The following is a 23,020-nucleotide window of genomic DNA, read 5'->3' as shown; positions in this document are numbered from 1 at the left end:
TTCCAGGACCAATGACCTCTTCCCCCAAAACCCAGTGAAACCAAACCGCTATTCCATTACTGTGGCATTCATCTCATTTCTAAATCACCCCCTTAACCATAGTGGTACAGCCCAGTCAGTCTCCACCAACACAAACATGCTGCATCATTAAGCACAGTGAGGCTCATCATGTATACCCAGCACTGACCGTACCATTGTTCATATATGGGCATGACTGCAAGGGACGAGATACACCATCCCACTTTTGACAGATCGTTGTTGTTAGACCAGCATTCACTCCCCCTTCTCTGACAGTTTTCTTTTACATTGTTTGGCCCGACACAAGTTTGGGTTGTGTCAGCCAGTGTCATTCCTATGCCTAAAAACACCAAGTCCTATGCTTAAGGTGTGTATTTTACAGCAGGGCAGAGTATCTGGGGTGATTCTTACCCAGTGACTGAAGTTACACGTAGCTGTGTTTGGAATTTCAACAACGTCTTCTCTCTCCGTCATTCCTTGCTCATGGAATTTTAACGGTGCATGTGTACACATCTATGAACTGTACACTGTATTGAAGAGAGGTTTTTTTTAGACGGCAGAGAGGTGTGTCTGTGGATCATAACTGTGTGATTCTGTACTGCAGTAGCTTTTGGAAATTGCTTCACTTTTTACTCTCTGTGTGGAATTTGGAAGACACTTGGTGAGTTGTTGTACTTTCCCTATTGTTCATTGTGTCACTTCTTCAGTGTGTACAGGGTATATCACTTGTCACTGCCAGCTAATTCTACAACTACATGTACGTAGAAGGAAACTCTGCTGAACAACTATTAAGTGTTTGTATATTTTGAGTTATTTACACAACGGACAGCTGCCATGGAACAGTGTAGTACTGTACCTCCTTGATTTTGATTTGTCTAGGCCCTACCTTGCTTGATGCTGAACTTGGAAGTTTTGTTTGGTCAGGATTTTTGACTTCAGGCAAAATATTTACACATTAAGATTTGTAATATATTCCATGGTAATATTGTACCAGCAGGCTAGAGACTAGCGATGTTCACATAATTTTGTCAGGTTTTTCTTTGCACCCCCCCCCCCCTCCCCTCTCCATTTTTGCTCATGAATGCTGCGCAAGAAGCATCTCTAGACGGATACTGGATTATTAATGTTTGTTATATTGTTACCAAATAAGTTTACCACTAAGATTTTACTGAGATGTCAATATTTTTTTTTTTTAGTACTGTACATATAATATGTAGGATAACTGTTGTACACCCAAGATGGATTTCGCAAAGAGTTACACACCATACATGTACTTAGTACGACTAGTCTTATCTCGAGCTGCATAGGACGAGTTACTCATGAATCCTAACTTACAATGTATGTAGGACAAGCCTTAAGTTTTTTTAACTCCTAAGAGTCATACATCAGTTACATAGGAGTACATGTAAGTTACATGTACATAGAAATCGATCCCTCTTGGAAATGCTCTCTCTAATCTTTAAAACTCATTTCTCTCAATACTTTTTTTTGCATTATGCTTGGACACTGGGTTTCTGTGAGTTGGACCCTGTTTTTTTTTTTAAAGACCTTCTTTTGACCTTCAACCCATTTGTTTATTTCTCAGCCCCATAAGTGCCCTCCAGCCTAACAACATCCTCAATCCACTGGTTATCCTTTGGCCCAATGGACCGAAATTCCGGTCCCACCTCTCCCCAAAAAAATATCAGGTGATTATTTAGGCCTTCATGAATGCGACCTTTCACCGGTTGACTGCCCTGAGAAATATTTTGTTTCTAAACACCTCAAAGATTCCTGCTGGTTGTTTGATACATATTATGTCTTGCATTATGCTAGGCTACATGTATATACATGTACATACATAGTACATACAGTATGTTCATGTACATTGTATAATTATACACCTCAAAGATTCCTGCTGGTTGTTTGATACATATTATGTCTTGCATTTTGCTAGGCTACATGTATATACATGTACATACATAGTACATACAGTATGTTCATGTACATTGTATAATTATACATAATTATACATTATACATTATACACTACAGTAGTCAAGATTGCATGATTTGCCCAGCAAAGGTGTGAGCATGCCAATGTCATTTACATGGTTTAAAGGGTTTGGGTCTTTTGTGTAAGACATAAAACACAAATGTCCACAGATTTACATGTGAATTTCATGGTTTGAAGATAATAATGAAAGTTTTCCTTAAAATATTTACATGTGAATTTCATGGTTTGAAGATAATAATGAAAGTTTTCCTTAAAATATTACCTGCTGAGGTGCTGTAGTTATTGAAAAAAGAGGGAAATTAACAATTTCAGTTTCACAAAAATAATTTATATTCATCTGTTTAAATTGCAATTACAATTGCTGCACCACTTTTCTCTGATTTTGTAGAATTAATGTCCCTGAAAATAAACCAATCTTTCCATGTTCTAATTATCAAATTTGAGAGTGACTCTGATTAATCAAACTGTTTGCCCTATTATGTTGAATGTCACCCTCAGTCTATGGTCTATATATCTCGCTGATTCAGCTGTACAGAATTTCCCTGTTTGCAAGATGCAAATGATGGAATCTCTGAGTGTTCACTGAACATGACCATGATCCATCAGACATGCCAGAAAAGTACGGAACATGAATGCACTCCTACTTGACTTAAGTCATTCCAATCCTAATCTGACGGTTGTTACATTTGATTTAAGATGTGAATAGTTCAGATGCCATATCTGCACTCAAAAAAAATCAAACTTATAATATCAGTTTGTGGGTCCCACCATGGTATCAGCCCAGCACCAATCACTGTGGCTGCACAGGGGGCAACATTCCTCTGAAGTTTGCTGGATGTCAAATGAGGGTTGTGTGAATTCTGCTGCTGGCATTAAAGGCAAAGGAGGTGATAATCTAAATATTAAAGGGGGGGGGAACCAGGAACCTGGTTTTTGACCAAGTTCATTGAGGGAACTCTCGAGACACTATTGGTAGTTACTCAAAATATCTGTTAGCATAAACAACTTATTGGTAACGAGCAATGGATAGCTACTGATACATGGACATGTACAGTATAAAACAATGTGAGATGAAATGGCTCCCTCTGAAGTAAAAAAGTTTTTTTTTTAAGAAGAAATCCCTGCAGTTGGTTGGATGTCAAATGAGGGTTGTGTTATTCTGCTGCTGGCATTAAAGGCAAAGGGGGTGATAATCTAAATATCCAGGGAACTAGGAACCCGGTTTTTCACCAAGTTCATTGAGCGACCTCTTAACTCATGGATTTGTGTGAAACGGTTTGGTACAGGGTTGGCATTATGTACACCAGCACCCAAGGCGTTGATCAGTGCAGTTTAAAGTCATTGGACACTACATTTATATATACAAAAAAAATACTAATAATGGTTTGCATAAAAACTTACCTGGTAATGAGCAATGGAGAGCTGTTGAGAAACAGCTCCATCTGAAGTAACATAATTTTTGAGAAAGAGGTAATTTCTCACTCAAATATTTGAATCTAATAAAAGCCTTCAGGCCTGGAAGCCTATCTGAAAGCACATGCAACAAGGGTATTTTTTTCTTTCATATTCTCTTGCAACTCGACGACCAATTGAGTCCAAATTTTCACAGATTTGTAATTTTGTACATTTTGGGATACACCATGTGAGAGTACTGGTCTTTGACAATCACTGAAGGTGTCCAGTGCCTTTACCCATGGATTAGTGTGCAAGTAATGGTTTGATAATGGTTTGAATAGGGTTGGCATTGTGTTGGCATTGCATGATCAGTGCAGTTCAAAGACACTGGACACCTTTGGTAATTGTCAAAGACCAGTCTCCTCACTTGCTTGTATCTCAACATATGCATAAAATAACAAGCCTGTGAAAATTTGAGCTCAATTGGTCATCGAAGTTGCGAGATATAAATGAAAGAAAAACCACCCTTGTCACACGAAGTTGTGTGCTTTCAGATGCTTGATTTCGAAACCTCAAATTCTAAATATGAGGTCTCAAAATCAAATTTCTGGAAAATTACTTCTTTCTCGAAAACTACTCCACTTCAGAGGAAGCCGTTTCTCACAATGTTTTATACTATCAACCTCTCCCCATTACTTGTTACCAAGAAAGGTTTTATGCTAATAAACATTTAGACTACTTACCAATAGTGTCCAGTGCCTTTAAGTCACTGGATTGTTATATCTTTCAGGTAATGAAACCAAGGGACCCTCAGAAGTGACTAGCACTGTGACCCCTGACCTTTAGGCCTGAGGATACATTGTGTAGAGAAGATGATGAAGAAATGGTAGTTTTACATGTGGAGCATGATCCAAACCAAGGGACCCTCAAAAGTGACTAGCACTGTGACTCCTGACCTTTAGGCCTGAGGATACATTGTGTAGAGAAGATGATGAAGAAATGGTAGTTTTACATGTGGAGCATGATCCAAACCAAGGGACCCTCAAAAGTGACTAGCACTGTGACCCCTGACCTTTAGGCCTGAGGATACATTGTGTAGAGAAGATGATGAAGAAATGGTAGTTTTATATGTGGAGCATGATCCAAACCAAGGGACCCTCAAAAGTGACTAGCACTGTGACCCCTGACCTTTAGGCCTGAGGATACATTGTGTAGAGAAAATGATGAAGAAATGGTAGTTTTACATGTGGAGCATGATCCAAACCAAGGGACCTTCAAAAGTGACTAGCACTGTGACCCCTGACCTTTAGGCCTGAGGATACATTGTGTGGAGAAGATGATGAAGAAATAGTAGTTTTACATGTGGAGCGTGATCCAATTCCATTCCTCACGAGGGATAGAATCAATAGACAACCTCTTATTAAAACATGTAATACAAATATTATCATTAATGACTAATAGGCCCTATAGGCCTATTATGAGGTTGTACATGTACTTGTAGGCCATGCTCCCAGTCCCCAGAGAGCTGAGAAAGTTGTCCAAGTATGCATTATGCCTGATGAACAGACAGGGATACTTATGTTGTAAAAAAAATCTTGATTTAGCCAATTGCTCTGCGAACCATGTAGGCCTATTAATTTTATTGTGATAATGTATCGGCCTATAGAAGGACAAGCAAGCCATAATTTTATGTTACTCAAATAAATTCCAACTCTGTTTGATAACTTTTAGCCCTTTTTTGAGGTATGGTGGGTACTGTAGGAGTGCACTGTCTGGTTTTGATGTGCACAGACAGATTTACCCAAACGTTACAGTTCTTGCTCTATGGTTAGTTAAAGCCATTATACACTTTCGGTAAAGAAAACAATGAAAAAGTTCACAGATTTACAAATAATTTACAGGGTTTACAGAAGGTAATGGTGAAAGACTTCTCTTGGAAATATTGTTCCATGAAATGCTTTACTTTTTGAGAAAAAATTAAAACAATATAAATTCTCGATTAGCGAGAATTACGGATTTATTTTAAACACATGTCATGACACGGTGAAACGTGCGGAAACAAGAGTGGGTTTCCCCGTTAATTTCTCCCGACTCTGATGACCGATTGAGCCTAAATTTTCACAGGTTTGTTATTTTATATATAAGTTGTGATACACGAAGTGTGGGCCTTGGATAATACTGTTTACCGAAAGTGTCCAATGGCTTTAATGTCCACTGTATCTCGAAATGGCTGAAGTGCACAGTATGTAGGCCCTGCAATATCTTTGCATAGAGCAAGTATTGAACCAAAAAAATAAAAAGATGAAAACAAACAAGTTCCAGGAAAGAACATATTTATTACTCATAATATCCACATTACAAACACAACAACAATTCAACATCTGGCAATATTATTATTGCCCTCGGGAGTTGTACACCGACTCAAATCATTGAACGGTGAAGTTTGCAATCTGCTTGATGTCCGTCTCCCCGTCATTCTCTGCATCATTCCAAGGCTTGCCTCTGATGATGATGATGATCACATTGACGGCATGGAAAGTTGTTGTGATCATTCTATCAATATCAGAAATGTGCACCACTTCTACTTGTATGGTGTAATGTACCCCACGAATCAACAACACATACTGGAAATGCACGTAGGGTACATCATGGCTCAAAGTTTACACTGGACCACAGGTAAAATACATAACATTTAGGCATTCCTCCTCTCCTACATTCTGTACCCCACGATTCAACAACACAAACTGGAAATGCACGTAGGCCTATAATCAGGGCTCAAAGTTTACACTGGACCACAGGCAAAACACATACATGTAGGCCCCCCTCCTACATTCTGTACCCCACGAATCAACAACACATACTGGAAATGCACGTAGGGTACATCATGGCTCAAAGTTTACACTGGACCACAGGCAAAACACACTTCATGTAGGCATCCCTCCTCTCCTACATTCTGTACCCCATGATTCAACAACACAAACTGGAAATGCACGTAGGGGTACATCATGGCTCAAAGTTTACACTGGACCACAGGCAAAACACATAACATGTAGGCATCCCTCCTCTCCTACATTCTGTACCCCACGATTCAACAACACAAACTGGAAATGCACGTAGGCCTATAATCAGGGCTCAAAGTTTACACTGGACCACAAGCAAAACACACAACATGTAGGCATCCCTCCTCTCCTACATTCTGTACCCCATGATTCAACAACACAAACTGGAAATGCACGTAGGCCTATATCAGGGCTCAAAGTTTACACTGGATCAAAGGCCCGAGGCCAGTGATTTCGGTGTCGGGCTTAAAAACTCTGGACTCGTTTTTTTCTTGCGATCTTGTGTTTTCAATTGAACAACTAAAAAAAAAAAAGAAGTGATGTTAAAAATGTTGGATTTGAGCCTGATTAACCTTTCCGACATATGAGATAAATGTTCTCTAGCCTACACATCGTGTTCGTTCAAATAAAAGTAATAATATGTAGCCTATATATTAAACTTTTCTTGACTTGTTTTTTAAAACTCTGGCCTAGTAAACATTTCTAGCAACAAGCCTGTTGGTCTTGTTTATTTCCCCCCATCCAATTCAAGCCCTGTGTTTATTTCAAACATTTAGACGAAAAAACAAAAAGTTTAATGGCCTGTCGTAGGTATCCGGATATCGCCACTAGAACCTAGAATTTAAGGAAAGTTGTGATGGTGAACCTCTCCCATACCTCTTGTCCTGGCCTTGTCTACTCATGCTCCATGCTCCTAGATGTACTTTCACAAATGCTCAGACCTGCTGGACAAATCATCATGTCCAGACAAAAAGTACATTTTAAAGTTACAAGACAGACGTCAGAATAAAACCAGATGAGTGTTAAATTGTAAACAAGGGTTTTAAAATATATATGTGACCCACTCTGTGAAAATGAGTCACATGTCGCCCAATGCAATATTAGTTTATGGACAGTTTAATGTGGAAAATGTAAAAAAATAAAATAAAATAAAAACTTTTTTCTTTTTAAGATCTATAGCTGCATGGTTAACCTTTAGAACACGTACTTTTAGGCAATAAAGCTATGAATACAACAATTTTGTGATCATACTTATGTCTAATTTGTATCCTTTCGCACACAATGGTAGTTTAAAATATTATTTTACTTGTAATTCGTTGTTCACAAAAAATGGTGTAGTGGCTAATTTCAAACGGGAGTAACTCAGCAACGCGATACACCCCAAAGCTTAGACACATACCAAATTACTGCTGCTGGTGTGTTCTTTCCAGCCATGCATATAACTCAATTCATGAAACTGCCTACATCTGACTCATTTTCACAGAGCGGGTCACATATATATTTTTTTTGGGGGGGGGGGGCAGAGCACTGCCTAGATTTCCACTCCAGTAAAGTTTTATTAGGGCTAAGTACTGTACATGCCTGTATGCTTCATTTTTGAAAGGGCAGAGGCATCAAGACATATTTCTTTGGTTTGTAAACTTCGGCCCCTTTGTTCCAGTTTAAATTTTGTTCCGGGACATAGTTTATTCATGTAAAAAATGTACAAGAAAAGCTAGACAAAGATCACACCTCTAAATAGGTTATCACTTTGAATGTCATTACTGGATTAAATAAATGCACGCATCCATGCAGACATGAAAAAATGTGCTTGGAGCGCTTCTTAATGTTGAGCTCATCCCTATCTTTACAGTGCTCTATCAATGTTGACCTTAGCCGGGCCAAATAGTTTCTTGAAAACAATTTAATCTATGCGTCTGGTATGTGACCTTTTAGCAGGGCAGAAGGCCATCGTTAAATGGGAGATGTTTAATTTACTGAAAGTCAAGGTCATTTAAGTGTTTTTTGATTGGATGTGGGTTAACATTTATCGGTTCAGACAAATTGTCAGCAAGTTCAGGAACAGACAATTGAGCCAACCTTTCTCCGAACTTTCATGTTTGGAGAAAATTGGTTTGGAATTTCAAGTATTTTTGAAGTCATAGTTTATGAGACTGTTTGCCAATTAGGCCTAAACTCTGACTTTACCAACCATCAGGCCATAAAAATGGAGCTTTTAAAGCCATTGGACACTTTCGGTAAACAGTATTGTCCAAGGCCCACACTTCGTGTATCACAACTTATATATTAAATAACAAACCTGTGAAAATTTAGGCTCAATCGGTCATCGGATTCGGGAGAAAATAACGGGAAAACCCACCCTTGTATCCGCACGTTTCGCCGTGTCATGTGTGTTTAAAATAAATCCGTAATTCTCGATATTGTGAATTGATATTGTTTTAATGTTTTCTCAAAAAGTAAAGCATTTCATGGAATGATGTAAACCCTGTAAGTTATTTGTAAATCTGTGAACTTTTAATTTTTTTTCTGTACCGAAAGTGTCCAATGGCTTTAAATCATACAAATCTTGTTATTTTTTATCATGTATACGTACATGTCATAGTGAGTTAGGTATGGGTCATACAGGTTCTTTGGTAATTTGTGGTAAGCACGCTGTTAAAAGAAAAATTTCGTCTGAAATAGCCCGGCTTGTTAGAAATCAATAAAAGTATATTGTCTACAAATTTGAATCTTCAAAACTCAAGTACGTATGTAGATTCATACATACTACGTGCTCTCTGCAAAGGACTATGCTTCAGTGTTGCTCAGCCAGAGCAATAGCTGAATTAACAACAACAAAATTTATGAACTTCCGAACAAGGAAACTTTGCTTTGGTATGGCTTCTGAAAAGGAAGCAATTATGAAATTGGCAATCTACTCATGGATGTATTTGTACATTTGAAATCCGCTAACACTTTAAAACATGTAATGTTATTTGAGTTATATAGGATTTGAGGCATTGCATGGTGAGGTATCAATGTATATTTGGTTTGCGGTAACACCATGTGTGTATCTACTTGCCAGGTACATTGTAGAGTTGTTCTTAGGGAACTGTCTTGCTTTATTCAGTCTCCTGACGATGTCTAGAGCAAGCTAGTCCAAACGTTGAGACCAATTCAGAACTGACTCCGCGGCAGTACAGTTAATTACGATCCTATAAGCTAAAGTAGTCGTCCAGTCTAATTTCTATACCATCCACCCTGGTAATAGTAAAAAAGCAGGACAGTTCTTTTCAGAACTGAGAAGTCTCCTGAACCTCCGTTATTTGAGTTTACGTGCAAGCATAGCATGTACGATGAATGATAATAGGACCATTTGAAAAGAAAGCCACTGACAGTGTCACTGTACCAAGTCAGGCCTGGAATACACAGAGGCCATGCCCTGGTCTTGGCCCTGGTGCCCCTCTAAACATTTTCCAAGGTGCCCTTTGCAAAATAAAAATGGTCTTGCCTTCTGATGTTCCAAGTCTGCTGAATGCTCCTCACACTATCTCAATGACGTCATTGTCAGGCTCAACTCAAGTGGTAAATCACTGTCTCACATCAGCTTAATCTCACTTGATCCTGTTGATCTACTCAATCTTCTCTAATCCTCTCTGATTGAATGTAAACCCTTGTCATTACAGACAGACTATTGGCAGACTTAGAGGCTTCTACGTCACAGTTCAAGTCTGCTAAGCCAGGGTCGCCACCACCATTAACATCCAACAACAGCAATTCATCAACGGCACCACCCCCAGCCCAACACGAAATCCAGTCACCGGTTTCACCAATCTACTCTGAGATCCCGGCCAATGTGAACGGAAACGATAGATTTTCACAGCAGCAGGTAAGGACCAATTAGTTCTGATTATTATTTAATGAGAGATAATTGTTTCTTGATTCATTAATCACACAGCAAGTAGCTAATGATGAACGAACTTAGACAAGCTTAAAAGGGCACTCTGGTTAAGCCCTTCTAAAGCCCAGTTCATACTTCCTGCGAATGTGAATGCTAAGCGAATTTTGACGTCACAACGCTGTTTTTGCTGCAAATAATTTGCAAGAGTTGAGCACAGTTGAACTGCTGCGGATTATTCAATGCAAATTTGTGATGTCAATATTCGCTTCGAAGTATGAACTGAGCTTTAGTCATTTTATATTTCAAGTAGTTACCGTCTCAGGTAATAGGCCTAGTAGATCACACATTGATAATTGTTGAAGGCTTATGATTGCTAGCGTTCTCAGCAGCTAGTCACTGGTGCCTCATAGGTAAAAATTTCAATACTTTTGAACGATCAAGCATCAAGTCTTCAGTCGTGCGACCATCGTATTTACCGGTTATAAACTTGTCAGCGGAGAGATAATCACAAATGAAAGTTATCTAAGGATTTCTAGGTACAGTAGAAAATATAGGATTTGAGGCATTGCATGGTGAGGTATCAATATATATTTGGTTTGCGGTAACACCATGTGTGTATCTACTTGCCAGGTAGAGTTGGTTCTTAGAGAACTGTCTTTCTTTATTCTACTACCGCGGAGTAGATTTATCGGATGTTCGGCAGACTTCTCAGTTCTAAAAAGAACTGTCCTGCTTTTTAACTACTACCTGGGCGGAAGGTATAGAATATTGGTTGGGACTACTACTTTAGCTTATAGGATCAAAATTAACTGCACTACCGCGGCGTAAGTTCTTGAATTGGTCTCAACGTTTCGACTAGCTTGCTCTAGTCATTGTCAGGAGACTGATGATCGAAACGCTGAGACCAATTCAAGAACTGACTCTACAGTAGAAAATGTTGTCACTTTCCAGGTCAGGTTCAACGAGTACATGACTCAATGTCTACTTTTGAACAAGTGCTAAGGGATTTTAAAGCTAATCTAAATAGGCCTGATACACCTTTATTAATTCATTAATTCATGAATTTTTTATTGAAAACTTACAAACCGCAGCTTCAGTCAGAACCACTTTACGAAGAGCAGCCAGATCGCAGGCTTCCCCCGGGTCAGGACCCCAGTCACCTCTATGCCAAACCACACCAGGGTTTCAGCCAACGCTCCCCGGCCTACAACAGCAGCTACCAACCACAGGCCACCACCAACCAGCAGGTGAACAACGCGCCCCCGCCCAAGCCGGCCAGAATACGCCCCGCACCACAGCCGACGAACACGGCTTACCAGTTCCCAGAGACTACGGGCTACAATAATAAGACGTATCAGGAGACGAAGATGGATAACTTGTCGGAATTGGATAGCCTCCTTGCAGACTTGGAGAGTGCACAGGTTAAGATTCAGAATGGTGAGTTAAGAAGGAGAGATTACCCCCCCCCCAGTTTGACATTTACCCTGACAAGTACAACAAAATAAATGGCAAAAGTTGTTGCATTTAGCAATAACAGTCAACTATATGGGAGACTTTTGAGACGCTGGCAGCAGCAGACATAATGGCACTACTGGCAAGAACTGTGAAAAAGGACCATCCAAAAGTCTCCTATTCCCACACTGTGTTGCACTTTGTTGTGACTTCAAAAACGTCTCCAAGTTCACTCTGAGAAATCTTTAAAACAAAGATTTCTACCAGACATTAGCTGGTACAAACAAAGTCTACGTATTTCTCACAGGTTTGTACCAGTGAAATAGTTCTTCACTGACTGCTGTCATTTTTATACTTGGCCCATTGATAAGGAAACCATTGACTGAGAGCCATATTCTGACAGCGCCATAATCGTATACATGTACAATGAACATGTATCCGATCTTTTTGATGTGCTCAAAATTTGCCGTCGATCGTTTGTACCACCCATAATATACATGCTATCACAAGAGGGCCAATCACTCAAGAAATACTAATTGACTTTGGAATGTGTCAAGGCAGTGCACAAAACAACATACATTTTGTTTAAGTACAGAATATAAAAAAAAACTCAAAAAGCAGGCACTGAAAGAATTAAGTGTACGTGTAAGCTTTTGCCAAAGTTATTTTGCCAATGATCAACCAAAGTTGCGTCCTGTCTTTTTACTTGCATCTGGGGATCAAGGAATTTGTGGCAAACGTTCCTGAAGTTGTTTTTCCTTCTTAGGTTTGTTTGTTGGATTGTGGTTTAAAGGTTATTTGCATCTGTTTTGGGGGATTACTTGGGGCTTGGTCCTCAGTCAGTGAAGGGTTTGACTGAATGGCAGCTGCTAGCTAGGTTAAATTCCTTCACGAACTGACCGCATATTTATTACACGGTCGTACGGCAAGTACTACATTTTTGTTCATGCAGTTAGCAAACGTTTGTTCTCATTTTATTTTGTTGCTCTAAATGTTTCTTTTCAAATACAAGTGAACAGGTGTTGAAACTTTAACAAAATGTTTGGGTTATTTCACAGTCAAATTTTGTGGAAAATCAAGAAGAGCGCAGGGCATGTTTAGCTCATAGATTGTATAACAAGCTGTGAATCAGAATAACAAAAGGCCAGAATCAAAATGAGAACACAATTTTTTCATTTAAACTGTTTCATTTGAACAAACCATAGAGCAAGAAACTAAGAAAGGATTTATCTTTTCTATCTTATAACAATAAACGATGCTCAGCAGAATTGAAAGACAGCATGTTTAGTCAACTGGAAAATATTTCTTTTCAAAGAATGGGAAGGCTAAACTTAATTAGAATAAATTTATTAATTATTCTCATTGACTACAACAACCAACTGGTTTTGAGTTAACACATGTGTATGAACATGCAAAGTGTCCAATTTAGTTAACTTTTTTTTTTTTTTCTTTTTTAATTAAATGTGCAAGGAACATTTAATCACTTTGCACATAAACAACTAAGGGCAACTCTAATAATCTGAATTAACAGTGATTTCGCTAAATAATGTTCTCTTTCCCCCTTTAAAAACATTTCTAATCGTTTAACTAGAACGTGCAAGACAATTACCAGGTATGTGAATTGCATTGGTTTGTTACGTGTGCATTGTTTCCTCCATATATTCACTGTATCACAAGAATCTAGATGTTGAATAGTCTGTGCATAATTATTTGCATGCTGCAACCGCAAGATTTAGTTTTGTTTTGTAGAGTTATTAATAGTTACAGGTAGACAGGGTTCTCTCCCTTTGCACTTAGTTTGTCGATACGACAATACGCGCAAATTGCGGGGCATTAAGCCATTTCAAATGCTCCAGAATGTTTTGAAACAAAACATAATCGTCAAGTAAAACCATTTAGAGAATCTCCTTTCAGTTCAGGGTGCCTCAACTTACAAAATTTGGGTCCAAATTTGGAAACAAGTACATGTACTTCACAAATTTTGCGCAGGTTGGCTGTAAAATGAGGTTAATGCTGATTCTAGATCAGAACATGTAAAAGAAATTTTCCGAAGTTGTCTATGACCCGCACTTTTGGAAAATCTCCAGAATGGGACATTGGGTGTCAATGGCATGTGATACAAATAGCACACCATGTGCATCCTATTGGGTCAATCTTTAAATATGAGTCAGAAAGGAACGGTTACTTTATCACAACTTTCAGAACGGAAGATGTTTGGGGACACAAGGGGGCAGCAGACTCAATGAGTAAATCCACTGTTCTCTGGAAATGTGTGCATGCTTAGAATTTAGAGCTGTCAACTCTTCCTGATTTAGATTCTTCAAAAGTTCCCTAAAAATAAACAACTTTTTTCCATGATGCATGACTCTGAAAAATCTCCCTCCCCGATTATAGCGTTTTTGTCCCCATTTATGTTAGAGGCAGTGGACACTATTGGTAATTTACTCAAAATAATTTTTAGCATAACAAGCAATGGAGAGCTGTTGATAGTATAAAACATTGTGCGAGACGGCTCCCTCTGAAGTAACGTATTTTTAGAGAAAACGGTAATTTTCCACGAATTTGAATTCAAGACCTCAGAATTAGATTTTGAGGTCACAAAATCAAGCATCTGAAATCACAGAAACTTCGTTTGACAATGGTGTTTTTTCTTCCATTATTATCTTGCAACTTTGACCACCAATTAAGTTCAAATTGTCACATGTTTGTTATTTTGTGCACATGTTTAGATACACCAAGTGAGAAGACTGGTCTTTGACAATTACCAATAGTTTCCCGTGTCTCCCTGATTTTTGTACAAAGTCTCCCTGATTGTCAGCTGCAAATGTTGTAACAATAGACAGTTTTCAGAGCCCAATTTCATGGCAATACTTATCACAGAATTTTCGGCAGTTACGGTTGTTACATGTACAGTGTGTGACTTCATGTCAATAAGCACATAATTTCAGAAGGTCATAATTGTTGCCTTGCGTGTCTACTGTTGCCTACTGTCCCGAAGTCCCCCATTCATGCCATTGCAAATCAAGGAAAATTGAACAAAGCTGAAATCTCACCTGGTACAAAATAGTGTTTAGTTAGTAAATTTGTGTGCTTTGCAATTTTCCCCAAATTGCCATTTAAAGGTAGCATAATTAGAACATTTGTGACTGGTTATTGCATCATGTACTCAATACCATTTGTGTTGTGACGATTAACATTTTTGTTGTCCCTCACGTTTCACGCATGTGGGTGTAGTTCCTGTATTAAGGTTGACCTAAAAGGCTCTTCACCTTGTAGTCAGGATGTGACGTTTGCGCATGTGGTCGTTTGATGTTTAAAACAAATTATTATTTATTTTTCCTCCCCCTAGTTCGTCACATTGGCTGACGGTTGATTTATTTCAGACCTTTGTTATTTCCTGCCTGGCATGTTGTAAATCTCTTGTCTAAAGAATCTCTTAGAACAGAGGAAGGACGGAACAGAAAAATACTAGAATAGCAGTGCCCAATTTCATAGAGCTGTTTTAAGCAGGAAATATTGTTTTAAAAATTTTCTGCTAAGACGAAATTAGCAGGATACCAGTCACAAATTGAATATGTGACATGGTATTTTGGCTGGTAAAGTTAATCTTACAAGCATAAATGTGTTGTTTAGCTGCTTTTTATACTTAAGCAGCTCTATGAAATAAGGAGGCAATAGACCCTCATCATAGTGTGGCCGTCTTGATTTTCCTCTTTTTCCCAAACCCGATGCAATTAAACCGAGGCTGTAAGAAAAAATAGTCTGGTTCCATTTTGGTGCAATGAATATTAGTATCCCTAATTGGATACAGGGCACATGATCAAGATGTCGGCAGTATGATTGCCCACCAGTTGACTTCATTATTTACTGCTTTCAAAAGCAAATTTCCTTGTCACAACTCAAATTTATCTTATTTTAAAGGATTTGGGTACTTTTTCAAAAATGTCCATAGATTTACATTAAACTTACATGGTTTGAAGATAATGATAGTGGAAAGCTTCCCTTCAAATCTTACTTACTGAGGTGCTGTAGTTTTTGAGAAATAAGTAAAAACAGTGTCATGAAAATACGTTTGTAAATGATTAAAATAATTTTCGTCTCATGAGACGAAAATTATTTTCATGACTTTGTTTTACTCATTTCCCAAAAACTACAGCACCTCAGCACGTAATATTTTCAGGGAAGCTTTCTACTATCATTATCTTCAAACTGTGTAAGTTTAGTGTAAATCTGTGGACATTGTGTTTTTTGTCCTACAAAAGTTACATAGACCCTTTAATTGCCTGTAAATTGTTCTGTATCAGTGGCCCAGTAGATCTTCTGCTGGGCATACTATCTATAGTAGTGCATTAGTAACGAGGAAAACCAGTTCGTTTTCATTGTACTCAAGTTGTGTTTGCATCACAACTATTTGTTTTGTCTTAATGCAGGGAAAAAAACAAAAACTGATACATAAAAAACTGAAGTACGCTGAAAAGAAATTTGGCTATGACTTGTTTCTGTTTCTGATAACAACATCTCAAACTTAGCCACCAGAAGGCAAATAATTGAGTGTGTTGATTTTTTTCCTCTACCGTTTTAATTGTGGCACCCCTTTGTTAAAATTCAATAGAAAGTCATAGATTTGCCGTTCAGGGGAAAATACCTGTGCCCTTTTAAGAATCTTAAGATCAAGGACTTCCTTATGTTACTTCTTCGTATGTGACATTCAAGGATGATGCACAATCTAGAGTGGTGTTGTGCTGTTTGCGCTGTTCATATGTTTAGTTCAACTGAAATTTGTTGGGTTTTGTTTTGCTTTAAACGTACTGTGCACTACATAGATTTGGATGCAGGGTAGTTGTACCACAATCCCACATGTAGCCTGCTTTTAGTGTAGCAGTGACATTTTAGTGTACGAGTAATGTAATTTGGATTTCTATGTTTTGTGTTTTTGCCAATTTATAATACATGTAGCTTATTCGGCATGCTACACAATCACTCTACATACATGTAACATCAGGTACGTACCTCTATAGTAGTGGCAACCCCAAGTATGTGTACATCTCCTTATGGGAATGTTAGTCAGATTTCCACCTAAGATTTAGAGCTCATGTGAGGACACAGGTTCCATATCTATCAATTTTTCTTTGCATATTCATTTGGACTAAAATGTAACCTTTTTTATCTCGTTGTCTATTAGCTACATCTCCCAAACCATACACACCCCCATCACCAACCAAAGGACCACCCCCAGCAACGGCTCCAAAACCAAGGAAAATAGACGGAGGACCAGCCTCACCCACAGGGTAAGGAGCATGGAGTAATCCAGGCCTGCCGTCAATTTCACCAAACTCTTCCTAACTTAAGATTAATCTTAGGAATTAGGACGAGTTAAGTTCTGTATCCGAAGACGTAGGACGCATTGAACCCATCCTAAGTTAAGACGGTTTACTCGTCCTAACTCGAGATGGGATAAATCCTAGCGTTTCGTGAAATTGTTTGCAAGTGTTTCATCTTTTCACTTTCAAATCTTCCATTTTTCAGAAATTACACCCCAGAATTAAAGAATGCAAACAGCTAACGTTTCAAAGATTTTTTTATGAGGTATCGCCCAACTCACAAGGCCAGAAGGCCATTTCTTTGTGAGGGCTACACTTATAGGGTCTATGTACTTTTTCCTTACAAAAAAACACAATGACCACAGATTTACATTAAACTTACACAGTTTGAAGATTATGATAGTAGAAAGCTTCCCTTGAAATTTTACTTACTGAGGTGCTGTAGTTTTTGAGAAATGAGTAAAAGTAATAATTTTCGCCTCAGTTTTAGCTTGTAAAAACGTATTAACCAGTTATGCTATGGTTTTGGTATAATATCATTACTGGTTAAGGGGATTTTACATGCAAAAATAATTTTGGTCTCATGAGACCAAAATGATTACACAACCTTAGTTAGTTAATATTCGAAGGGAAGCTTTCCACTATCATTATCTTCAAACCCTGTAAGTTTAATGTAAATCTGTGGACATTTTGAAAAAGTACCCGAATCCTTTAACTGATTTGGGCTGTTGACCCAAATCAACTGTCACTAGGGGCATGTTGCCACCTACTCCTGGGGCTGAAACTGGGTTACAGTCGTTCACAGTTCGTAAAGATCTAGTCATCCACTAGAAGCCTGAGCCCAATTTCATAGAGCTGCTTAAGCACAAAATTATGCTTAAGCAAAATAATCGATGCTTAGTAAAATCAGATTCCACTCATTTGTTATGCTAAGTAAACAAAAGCTCAATACCAGTCATACATCTAAGCAATGTATACGGCATGAAATTTTGGCCAGTAACATGCATAAAATAAGCAAGCTATTTTCGTGCTCAACCAAATTGTTTGGCTTAAGCAGCTCTATGAAATTTGCCCTTGTTTGGTAGAGCAGAATTCAATGTACTTTTTTTGAGACTGTTGCCTTGTGTATTACAAAGTGAACTTGGGCAGCCAAAAAAAATGACTGAAAATGTAGTTTCCAAAATAAAAATCCTTGTAAAAATGAAATAAGATTATAAAATATGACCATAAAAGCAAAGTGCTTCTTAAACCAATCGTTTTCTGTTGCCACACAGTGTTGCCCCGGGTTACCAGTACTCACAACCTCCTCTTCCTGAGTCACCACAACTACACATCAGTCAACCTCCTACCCGGACTGCGTCATCAGCAACTAAAGAACTGGATGACTTGATGGCATCACTCTCAGACTTCCAGGTGGGTTATAAGGAGAATGACAAGCCTCGAGTTTCAGGGAGGCCATGGCTTTCTGTTGCCCTGGTTTTGGCCTTGGTGCCTCTTCAAGAGCTTTCTATAGACTTTAATATTTCCCAATGGAAATGCCCTTTTAAAAATGAAAATTACCTCGCCCTCTCGAAGATAAAATTCCAGGCCAGCATGTATCAGGCCTGTATGCTTTGTTTTTGAAAGGGCAAGGGTATCACGGCAGTTTCTCCTTGGTAAAGGGCACCCTATGAGGAAATTGTAAATTTCTACTGGAGCATTTTAAGGGCACCAAAGCAGTGACCAGGGGGCATGGAGTCAATCGCTTGTTTTGCCTCTGTGAAGTATCTAGCCTTTAGTCAAGGCGCACGCAGCACCCCCAGATATCACTCACGAAAAAAGACCAGCGCGAGCGGTGGAGCCGCTAAGCGTCTTTAGCAACTCGTTTTGGGGGCTTATGTTGGTCTTTTTTCGTGCATGACATCAGGGGGTGCCACCGCTGCGTGCGCCTTGATTAAAGGCTATGAAGTATCATGCCTGAGGTGGGGGAGGAGAGAATGGTGGATGGTTATAAGTCAAGTAATTGTGTCTTTACTTTAAGATCTTGGGGAAGATATGAGTTTTTCTCTGGAATAAATCTTTTTCCACCCACAACTAAAACTGACACTTTTGTGTCTTCTCTCCATGGGGTTCTTGGCTAGTATAATGATTAAGTTTGCTTTTCTGAGAGTCCTTGGCTTCACAACCAGAGTTATGAAATGAAATGAAATGCCTAAATCTGGGTCAGTCATATTGTTTCTGTACACGTTACTCATCGGTGTGGGAAGTAGTGGATTAGAAAACTGAGGAATAGAAAGGTCTGTAAGATAATGAAAACATGACAAAGTTCCACTTTCTATTTCGTGTTATATCTATGTTTATCTTGGCTGCCAATTTTGTTTTTTTAAAGCAGTAGTGTAAAGAAGAGTAACCCATTTTGACAATTCTCGTTTGAACTTGAGGGCACCTCAAGAATGCAGAATGTTGTCCCAATGTAGACAAATGTGTGAAACTGGTAACAACAAATCCCCTTGCCAACCAAGTTCTAAGAAAACACTAGCAGACATTGCTGAGTGTGTTGATTGCTTTGTCGGTGTTGTGACTGACATTGCCATAACGATGAACCACACTGTGGAGACCACATCCAACATTTGCACATACCGTGCATAGTCAACATGTGAGTGCATTTCCCATGTGGGGGCAGTGGTCATCCGCATAATGGTGGTATGAACATTGGAACGGAACATTGTTAGACAGTGTTTCAAAAGCCCCTTTGGCTCATTACTTGCATACGTTAAAGGGACACGTTGCCTTGGATTGGGGGACTTGGTCTTTAAAAAGCATTTGTACCATTTGTTATAAAATGCATGGTTAGAAAGATGTTTTGAAAGTGGAATATAATGATCCACACAAATATTCCTCGAAATTGCGTGGTTTTCCTTTTACTTTGAGAGCTAACACAGTCGGCCATTTTATTAAGTTCAAAATTTGACTCCACAAATTGGCATGCAGTGTTAGTTCAGGACGTGTGGATCATAACACATGTATTATTCTACTTTTAAAACATCTTTCTACCCATACGAATTTCCTTACAAACCGTTTCAAACGCTTTTCATAGACCTACTCGCCCGATCGCAACAAGTCCCTTTAAGTACATGTAGGTCCACCTTTAACTTATCAACTGGACCAGTTGGCTTGTAATTTCCCTAGTCTGCCAGCTTTTTTACTAATCCATATTTTAAGATCTTAAAATTTGTTCGGCAGTTGTTGTGTTTTATTTGTTGTTTTGGGTTTGGGCAACCTGATGTTGTTTTTTTCTTCCACCATGTCCACATCCTGACGCTGAATGAGTTTTAGACATCCGCTTCCATCCAAAGTTGCAAAGAATACAATCGATAACACTCAAAAATCTATTTGTTTAACTAAAGAGTAGTTTTGGGTTTCCATTTCTGAATTTCTGACCTATTTGTTTGTGGCAATCCGATGTTGTTTTTGTCTTCCACATCCTGACAGTGAATGAGTTCCAGACATCCTATTTAGGTAACACTGTCTTTATCTTCCTGTCAATGTGGTAATCTCTCACGGAGGGGGGGGGGGAGGGGGCTTCCTAAAACATCTGATTTCCCAAACTAGGTTGGATTCATTTCCTATTTTTGTTTTAACCTTTAATTGTGGGAAAGCCTTTAACTTTATGCCAATGCTTGACATGACCAATCGATCGTAGTTGATCACCATCTAATTAGCAGAGATGCCAGTTTTCCGGCTATTGCCAGAATTCCGGCTTTTTCAAATTTTCCCAGATTTTTTCCGGCGCTGTGTTTCATCTGGCCGGAGGAAAAAAAAAAACTTTTCTGGCGCTCCTTATTTCATCTGGCCGGAGAAAATATATTTTATTGAAAACAGATTTCCGGCGTTCCATTTGTGACTAGCATTCTGCTCATTTCTGCTTAAAGACAGTGGACACTATTGGTAATTGTCAAAGACTAGTCTTCTCACTCGGTGTACATGTATCTAAACATATGCATAAAATAACAAACCTGTAAAAATTTAAGCTCAATCGTTCGTCGAAGTTGCGAGATAATAACGAGAAGAGAAAAAAAAACACTCTGGCCGCACAAAGTTGTGTGCTTTCAGATGCTTGATTAATAGATGTATATTTGCATCAGGGATAAAGACTTTTAGTTTTGGTTTATATACTTTCCAGAGCTCTGTAAAAAAAATTAAAAATTACAGGAATATTACTTGGGTGGGATTCAAACCCTCGACATTTGCAATTCTAGAGCAATTTAATAAACAATTATTTTATTAATTTTTTCTCCAGATTTCAAGTGCCCATCCCGCCCCAGCAGCCGTCAGCGTCACTAATGAGCCAAGCTACGCCAAGCCCCACCAGATCGTCACCCATCCCAACCCGGTCCAGACCACCCAGGGTAACCAGGCCCCACCCAGGGGGATACAACTAGACTCCATGCTGGGTCACTTAGAGTCTGACGTCAGCAGGCAGGGGGTCAGTACGGTGGCCAAAGGGTTCTGTGGAGCATGCCAGAAGCAGATTGTAGGGCAGGTACGTAGGATTACAGAGATCACGAAAAAGATGGACAAAGAATGAGAAAGGAGCCATAGGCCGTTTCCGAGTTGGTGGTTAGAGCTACGGCTAGGGCTGGATCGCAGCGTCATCATGCGTTGAAGTATAGTACAGTCAGAGCCGAAGCTGTAGCAGCCAATGCGCCTGCTTTTTGCCCATGCGAGGGCGCTATAAATAGTATTTTTATCACTTCCGGGGGTATACGGGGGTATTCGCCCTGCACAAATTAATAGGCGTTCTGTCACTTAGGTTGCGCCGTAGTTTCAATTTGCTTTAGAGGTGGATTATAACGGCTCCTTGAAAAGTCTTATTGTCCCTGATGGATTAGATGTCTGTGGTGGTAATGTGTTCCAATCTTTAATAACTGTTTTGGGCATGAATAAAAGTGATTGAGAGCGCCATCACGCGTTCAAAAATATGGCCCATTTGGATACAGTATAGTGCTAGTCAGCCAAGAAGGTAATGGAAGGAACATGCGATATAAATAAGCTGAAACTCTTATTATACCTCCACATATGCATCCTACTTGCACTAAATCCATCAAAATACATCGGCAGGTTTTATTTGATTCTGTTGGAATGAAAAGCTGAACTTTTTTTTCTTGCCGTGCAATCACCAAATAGAATGAGATCAGCAAAGCACTCCAAAGTAGCTGAGCGCATGTACCATGTTATCACACATGCCGTCGCTGGCTGGTTTCCTGCTGAGCTGTGTTTAGTAAGCAGCTCTATGAAATTAGGCCAGGGACTAAATAAGGCCAAAAAAAAAAAAAATACCAGTTAAACGTCCCCGCCCGCATCCTTTTTTGGGGCCGCATCCTTTTTTGTACTTATTTCTTGTTTTCAATTTTTACTCCATCCTTTCAAACACGTTATGCTCTCGAACACGTGAAACTACCAGCACATCTTTTTAGTGTAATAATCTGACCCTGTTAACACGGGTCCTCATGCAAATAGATATAAAATAAGTTTGGGGCGTTTCAAACTGAAGAATTTGTGGCCTGTTGAATTTGAAATACTAAGCGGCCATCTTGGAAAAAAATAATAAATAATAAATAAAAAGGCCCTCATCCTCCTCTTTTTTGAAAAATCCGGACGATCAACTGGTATTTTTTTTTTTTTTGGCCTAATACCTATTTACAACAGTCTCAAGTTTCTGATCAGTTTGCCATTTCTAATGAATTTTGGGTCATTTCTGATATTGATTTTTTAGATTTTACTTTTCTTGTAGATTGTGACTGCCCTTGGCCAGACGTGGCACCCAGAGCACTTTGTCTGTTCCCACTGCCAGGTGGAACTGGGTACAAAGAGTTTCTTTGAGAGGGAAGGTCAGGCGTTCTGTGAGACGGATTATCAGAATCTCTTCTCTCCACGGTGTGCCTACTGCAACGGCCCCATACTGGATGTAAGTATAGACGATGTGACCTGTAACATCACATGTTTAAAAAAGAGCCACAGAGCTTGGACTTCCTGCAGGCACGATTTGTACACAGCTTAATGGAAGAAAATCTTATATTTTATGGAGATTGCACTGTCTAATTCCTATCAATTTTTGATATGATCAAAGGGGGCACATC

At 39.0% G+C, this 23,020-nt stretch overlaps 1 protein-coding gene across 2 annotated transcripts in view; it reads left to right on the top strand.

Annotated features, from left to right (window-relative positions):
• LOC139938383 (leupaxin-like) overlaps positions 1-23,020 on the top strand; it is a 45,978-nt gene that overhangs the window by 15,159 nt on the left and 7,799 nt on the right. Inside the window, exons 2-8 of one of the 2 annotated variants that reach the window (XM_071933855.1) lie at positions 9,914-10,116; positions 11,220-11,565; positions 13,172-13,192; positions 16,763-16,868; positions 18,176-18,314; positions 21,181-21,423; positions 22,675-22,848. In XM_071933855.1, the coding sequence (XP_071789956.1) occupies positions 9,914-10,116; positions 11,220-11,565; positions 13,172-13,192; positions 16,763-16,868; positions 18,176-18,314; positions 21,181-21,423; positions 22,675-22,848 (1,232 nt within the window). The remainder of the gene's footprint in view (positions 1-9,913; positions 10,117-11,219; positions 11,566-13,171; positions 13,193-16,762; positions 16,869-18,175; positions 18,315-21,180; positions 21,424-22,674; positions 22,849-23,020) is intronic. The other variant, XM_071933856.1, reaches the window with a different exon arrangement.

The sequence above is a fragment of the Asterias amurensis genome, chromosome 6 (genome assembly GCF_032118995.1).
Source record: "Asterias amurensis chromosome 6, ASM3211899v1".
In the NCBI taxonomy this organism is placed as follows: Eukaryota; Metazoa; Echinodermata; class Asteroidea; order Forcipulatida; family Asteriidae; genus Asterias; species Asterias amurensis.
Note: the sequence above shows the minus strand (reverse complement) of the source record. Positions and strands in the feature narration are given on the sequence as shown.